This window comes from Cephus cinctus, unplaced genomic scaffold (genome assembly GCF_000341935.2).
Source record: "Cephus cinctus unplaced genomic scaffold, Ccin1 Ccin1_scaffold0997, whole genome shotgun sequence".
NCBI lineage: Eukaryota > Metazoa > Arthropoda > Insecta > Hymenoptera > Cephidae > Cephus > Cephus cinctus.
In genome coordinates this window covers 675,007-681,830 of record NW_014333542.1, presented here as the reverse complement: position 1 = coordinate 681,830, position 6,824 = coordinate 675,007, and the positions used below count along the sequence as shown (strand labels likewise).

The 6,824-nt window shown below is 47.7% G+C and overlaps 1 protein-coding gene across 4 annotated transcripts in view; it reads right to left on the bottom strand.

Annotated features, from left to right (window-relative positions):
* The window catches only part of LOC107271606 (ras-related protein Rab-37), a 54,860-nt gene that overhangs the window by 35,456 nt on the left and 12,580 nt on the right, over positions 1-6,824 (bottom strand). Inside the window, exons 1-3 of one of the 4 annotated variants that reach the window (XM_015747808.2) lie at positions 6,415-6,433; positions 4,163-4,268; positions 707-982 (exon numbers count right to left, since the gene is read on the bottom strand). In XM_015747808.2, the coding sequence (XP_015603294.1) occupies positions 707-982; positions 4,163-4,225 (339 nt within the window). In that variant the 5' untranslated portion in view covers positions 4,226-4,268; positions 6,415-6,433. Of the gene's footprint in view, positions 1-706; positions 983-4,162; positions 4,269-5,648; positions 6,334-6,414; positions 6,434-6,824 lie in introns of those variants that run through there. The other 3 variants (XM_015747806.2, XM_015747809.2, XM_015747807.2) reach the window with 3 other exon arrangements.

Below are 6,824 nucleotides of genomic sequence, written 5' to 3'. Positions count from 1 at the left end.
AAAAAAAAAAAAAGCCCAAAAAAATTCAAAATGGCGAACGACAAAAACCCAAGTAAGAGCCACAGTCGTTCGCGTAGCCGAGGTCTCCATCCAAGTGTCCCAGGCTTCGGGAAGAGGAGGATCCGTCGGGTCTCGGCGGCTGCCGAAGAATCGTGCGGCGTTGTCAGACGGTCCCAAAGCCCTGAGGATCGAGAGTACGGTTCGCGGGTATGTATTATATGCACGTATATAGCTCCTAAGTATATACGTCCTCTGGGTGGAAGAGGAGAGCAAGAGCCGGGGGCCCGGGGCCCCCAACGAGTAAAAAGAGTAGTATGGCAAGAGGGGAACTCGAGAAAAGAAGAAAATGAACGAGCACGAGAGAGAAGAAGAATCGTCTTGGGGGCCGTACCAGCCAAGAGGATCGGTGCGCGAGCGCGCGATACATGCACGCAAGTGCACGTGATCTCTCACGCATGGACCAGAACGCAGCCTCCCTCTCTCTCTGATCCTCCACCGCAAAGCCTGGGCATTCCCGATCATTGTTCCACTTGCTGAACGTCGAATCGTGGAAGGACCGTGACCTTGGACCAAAGTGCCCCAGCATCCAGCCTCTATCTTCGTCCCACTTCGCGAAATAGCATGTACTTCCAAGTTACCCATAGATCCACGGGATCCCTGGTACCGGCTCATCGCCACCCTCCGATTCGGCGAACGACTGACGTACCTTGTGAGCGATGCCGTCCTCGTGCGTGTCCACCTTGAGGACGCTCCCGCTGATCTTGTAATCGCGATCGGCAGGATCGCGCGAACTGTAAGTGTCCACGAGGACTTCCGCCGGTGGTTTGTAATCGCGGTAACCCGTCGGCGATGGCGCCACCGTCGTCGAGTCCTCGCCCGTCGCCGGGGCTAGTCCTGGGACGTCGTCGGCGTCCTTGAGACCCAAAAGTTCCTCGTCGACCTCGAACACGTCGTCGCTCATGCTGTCGTCGGCTGTCATTATCTGGAATCGTTAAGCGTCACGTATCTACATACCACTGAGACCACATACATATAGCGCGTGTATATATATATATACTTGAGAACCAACGTGAAATTGTCCCGTATCGCAGAATTCACTGGTATTCAATTTGGTTAACAGCCAAAACAATTGAATATGGGTGATAACTTTCGAAATTGCATTATAATGCACCGGTCCATCCTAATGTCCTAAATCAATTGGAATCTTCAAAGACGTTTCGAATTATTACCTCAGATATATCCAAGTTCCAATTACGTCATATATACTCGGGAGCGAATTACGTAATCGATTATATACATATCGTGACGACACTTTTGAACGGTGACGCACAAATAAATGGCACCGCGAGAAATAATTAATAAAATACTAAATTATTGGCCGCCAGGTATAACCAGAGTTACACCGCTGTCTCCTAAGGACACCCTGGCCAGCTCTTATGCGGTGGGGTCCTGGGTCTGGGAGACGATAAACGCAATCTGAAATCTAGGTAGGTTCACTCTGAGAAAACTACAACGAATAACCAATAAGGATTTCAAAATTAAATACGGAACCACAATCTGGCCCGATTTATTCAACACAATAAGAAAAAAGAGATGGAACAACGCTTCCTATACAGAATATACACGCTTCACGCAGAACGGGACCGTAGTCCCCCCTAGGGAATTATTTGAGCTCTCGGTCCCGAAGACCTATTGGCAAACTAATATCTACAAATTTACAGGACCTCAATATCCTACAAAAAATATACATCGTACTCCATACTATACGGAAGTACACGCTATACCCCATTCCTCACAGAATATACAAGGCAAAAGGCTATTATACAGAATTTAACGTGAACGAGTGCTAACGGACTCACGATACCCTTGCGCTAAGGAAATGACTCCGCGAGGCGTGGACTGTGTATCGGCGGTAAAGCAAAACCAACATTTGACCCATAAACGATATTAAATAGCACCGATCCTCCAGAGCGCCACCTATGAGCAATCCGTATACAATAATGATCGGGAATGCGTGAGGCACGACAATACGTCACGGTCTACCTCTCGTTCACGTAAATATGGTCAACTGGCAAAAGCGTCACTCAGCGCCCTCCTACTCGCTCCAGATATCCCCAAGACAATCTCTTTGATACTGGGTTCCTCGAGCGGTCGCAAAACGTCACGGTGGACTGTACAGTACTAGAAAAATCCGACAAAGCTCAAAGAAAACAATACGAGACTACACAAAGTTTATAAGACGAAAAGACGTCTGTTCGCAGGCTCGGCCACACCGTGACGCTATGAATTTCGAAAATCGGGAACCTTCCCCAGAGGCACCCTGTAATACATCCCTTAGGCCAAGCCGATTGGCGGACCCATCGACTTCGCCATAGCGCTCGCGATCTTCAATTGTTTTCCTCGATTCCGATAAAGTAGATCCCGGCATCTTTCGTGTTTGGGATGGCTGCAGTGATATTTTCGGGAGCTGGGAATCACGTCCTCCTCTGCTTCCTCGATGGACCGCTCCAGGCCCTTACTGCAACTTCCGTATGCCCTCCGGACCGGGGAGACGCTCGCCGAATGTTCCGCGTATCTGGCGTCTTAGGGTGTGCTCCGGTCTGGCTGTCGCGTCGCCTCACCAGCGCGCTCCACCAGGCCCGTGCTTGGCACTCTCGGGGCCCGCGGTATTCAAATTTTGACAAGATCCGGATCTGCTTGAAAAATATAAAACACAAAAAAAAAAGAACGTTCCCACGAGGGAAATAAATACAAATTCAAGAAATAATATACAGTCCGACGCCACGTAATCCCTTCCCCACGCATAGGGGCCCACACGACGTAGCCGGAAATCGCAGAACGTTACATTTTGTGGCGTGCATGTCGAAATGCCACGTCACGATATATAGCCATGTACTAGCCAGCCAGCTACCCTAAGTTACTGTATATGGCAAATGATGCTACATATGCGAAGACAACACACGGATCCGTACGTGGGATCCTTAGCGAAGAGATATGCGATCTTCTCTCGGAGGACGTCGCGACGCCCTCGAGCATCCCGCTCGACGTTAATTGACGTGGCTGTTTGCGAGGGACTTCGTCAAGACCACAACTAGGATGAAGGATACATGTAGGAAGGGGTAGGTAGGGGGGGAGGTATAAAAAAGCCAAGGACAACCCTCGAAATGGGCTAGAGTACCGAAGGACTATATATATATATATATATATATACACAGAGTACCAGGAGGGGTGCGGAAGGTGCGAAGGGGACCAAAGGCGAAGGGTCGTACGAGAGAAAAACAATGACGACTCTGCAAGTCTCCTGCCGTTTCACCCCCTGATCGCAGGGGCCGCCCTCCATTTCATTTCGCCCTTCAGACCGCCCCAAGACCCCCCAAGGGTTTCCCCTCTACGTCCAAGGCTCAGGGGTGAGTCAGGGTGGCCCCACCCCGTGACAGTACCTATTCTCACCGGCACGACCTGCGAATTGCGCCTTGATTGCCCCGCGATCAAGTCCACAAGCCAATTACGAAATAGTTCAGCCCTGGAGGATTATAAAATTTTGCAATTTTTATTTTACAAAAAAAAAATAAATTTTCCTCCACGCTCGGTTACTCCCACGTCCGTTTTTCCTCTTTATCCTATATTCACGTCATTGAAAAATCAATCCTGCCTGCTTAATCGGAAAAACATCCCTGCTGATCGATATAATAAACCGGGTGCGCGGGCTGCTGCTGCTGCTCTACTCCTAGAATACTTGCTGCACCGGTTTCTAGTGTTGCCCAACGGACACGCGTTGCGCGATGAAATGTATCGCGGCGTCACGTAACTGTCGCCGTTGCGACATCGCGACGTCCGATAAAACGACGCACGTGAAAACGAACCCTGACGCGACGTACAGTCCTACCTTATCGCAGTCCGGCTATCAGGGACGTCTACCGTACGCTCCGATCTGTCCTACAATATCTGAAGAGACAATCCCGCATACGTTGCGTCATCTTATTTACATTGTCCTTAATGGTATATCTATACGTCATCGAAACTTTCCCAAGCGCAAACGAACGACACTGCATGCTTACCTGCAACGATAGTCAATCGCGTTTACATGGAGCGAAGGCGATCGTTGTGCCCATTGGAGGGCGAATGGGGTTAGGTGGGTTTGTAGGCAAATTCAAATACTCACGTTGAGGGATGCAGAGGCGGGCACGGTGACCATCGCAGGGCTGACACCACTGACGCCCCTCATGGTTGCGACTAGCCTTATGGACACTTCCGGTCACATTGATTTCCTGCGAATCAAAAATTATGTATTTATTTTTTGTTCTAACCTTTTTTTTTATAACCCCAATGCAACGTCGATTCACGTAGATCCACGTCGTAAGAATACGAAGCACGTAATTTTTATACACTGCGCTTGCCCGTGCTGAAATTTTCTTTATATTTCTTTTTCGCGACCCTGTACGCTATGAAAAAGTCGCACGAGTCAGTAATGGCTGACGACTTGTGTATGCATTGCTTTAATTAATGAGAGCACGCTTAATTAGACAAAGTCCGGCTTTACGTTTCCGTCCCGTCGACACTGATAAAGATACTCTACAATGTTTCACCGGGACTTCGTGGCTCGCATGAAAAATTTCAGCAGCCGTCCGACTTCGTGTTTCGTTATCGTAAGCGCATTTTGTACGTGTAAGAGGAAAAGGAGGTTTGGCGGATGAGGTGAAAATTTTTTGTAATTACGTAAAAAAGAAATGTTTTTTTTTTTTCATGTAATAAAACGTTTAAACGGGATATACGTGAGATTCTAACGAGCTCACTGTATTTCGGATTAATATTCTCATCCATTGTCTGATCCAGGCTATGGGATTGACGATTGTTAAAATAAACTTGGTTCTCTCAGGGGCCCTTCCTACGCCCCTGGCCAGATTCGCGATTTCTACTTTCTAATCCAGATTTCGTACCTCGCGGCTACGGTACTCTTCTACCGCCACGTACTCGAGGTCTCTTACACGGTTCGGACTAATATTTACAATCTTGCGATAGTATTGATTACGCACGTTACACAGTCTTGTGAGGGTATTCCGTTCTCTTCGCTCTGTCATTATCTTTATGGGGGATTTGTCTGGCTTTATTAAAACAATCTGTTTATCTGTTTGGTTAATATCTGGTAGCTCTCATCGATCCCAACCTCACCCTAGAAGACAGAGACTAAACAAGGCCTAGCTTTAACGCCAGAAATTTCATTATCTACGCACAGCGTGGGACGTGTAAACAAACGAGAGCGAATCTATCGACCCACGTTGGTAATTATTTCCGTCCCTTCGTTACCGACCACGTTCCTTGTTATTACAGCTTTGAGAATCTCCTTGACACGATTTCCATACTCGAACGATGAATTTCGCCAGAATCGTTAATCAGGACGATGCTTCAATGTTAATTCACTTTAGAAAGATTCAAACTTTCAGATAATTACTGTACTTGGGTAAATATTGAAATTTTATATCGTCCCCGTGCACCGTGGACAGTGGCGTATAAAAACTACCTTGAAATGTGATTGAAATGACTACGAGAACGAAACCCCCTGTATAAACGCATATGAATCGTGGCAATGGAAAATTTTTTAAAGAGGAACGATGGAATTGGACTTCCAGTCAAATGAAAATTATACTGACCCAGTTTCCAGAACGCCCACTAGGACACACAGAAATCCCAAGTGACGTAATAACAACACATAAATCCTTGGACAGAAGCACTGTCGTGTTCTTTCTATCTCGAAAACAATGCGACTTAAATTTCGAGGTTAACACTGAAACTGTACCGAAGCTATGTCAAAATTGCATTCGACCGTCTCCCACGAAGTTGTCGTTGCTCGGCAACCGTTTGCTGTTTACGAATAATTCTCCAGACCGAGGACTCTTTCGAAACGAATAAATATTCCCAAGGAAAGCACAGAATCACAAGGCACCGAGTCGCCCGACGATCGAGAGGGACTTTCGCGTTCCCGTTTAGGTAAGAAACTCCCTTAAGGAACACGACGAGACGTCGACGCGAGCGCCACGACGGTCATCCTGTGCGTCAGTCATTACGTCACTGTTACGTGTTGCGTCACAGGCACGCGTGCGTGCACGTGGACCTGGATCAACAGTCTCGTTTTTGAAATGCCTTCGCGTACTGGGAATTTCTAAATATAATTCGAAATTCCAAGAAACAATAACAGAACGTGCCACGACGCTCGTGAAAGACGTTCCAGATGTGCCGGGACGTCGAAATAACGTGGAGACACCGGCTGCTTCTCGCAGATCGATTCGGCCTCGTGACGTCACGACGCCTCCTTCGTCGACGGCGTCGTCCAATCGATTAACCAGTCGACGCTACGTACGACTTCGTTTACTTTTTTCTCCTTTATCTTCTTCTTCTCCTCCTTCTACTTGCATTTACCATTTGACTTCATTCGCGTTTGTCTGTTGTGTCAGGGCTGATAAACGTGCGTGGGTGGACGCGCATGCGCAGTAGACCGCAAACAGGAACTGCGCTGCGTCCGTGAATCCTTACTGACCTAGCACGAGGGAAATCCTGGAGACCTTCCTTCGGGACAGGCGCACTCCGCCTCGAATAACAGTTGTGAATGAAACGACTAACGATTCCTGCTATAAATATACACAGGACGCGCTCACGTACGACAGTCAAGCAGGTGGGCCAATCAGAGCGCGCCTATTATTGTATCTGTGGAATTTCCAAAATCCATACATTTCCTTTTATTTTAATATACACTTGCCTAGATTTTTGGTATTTTTTTTACTTTGCATTTTAATAGGTGGTAGGGATGGTTGGAGTGGGGAAACTTGGAT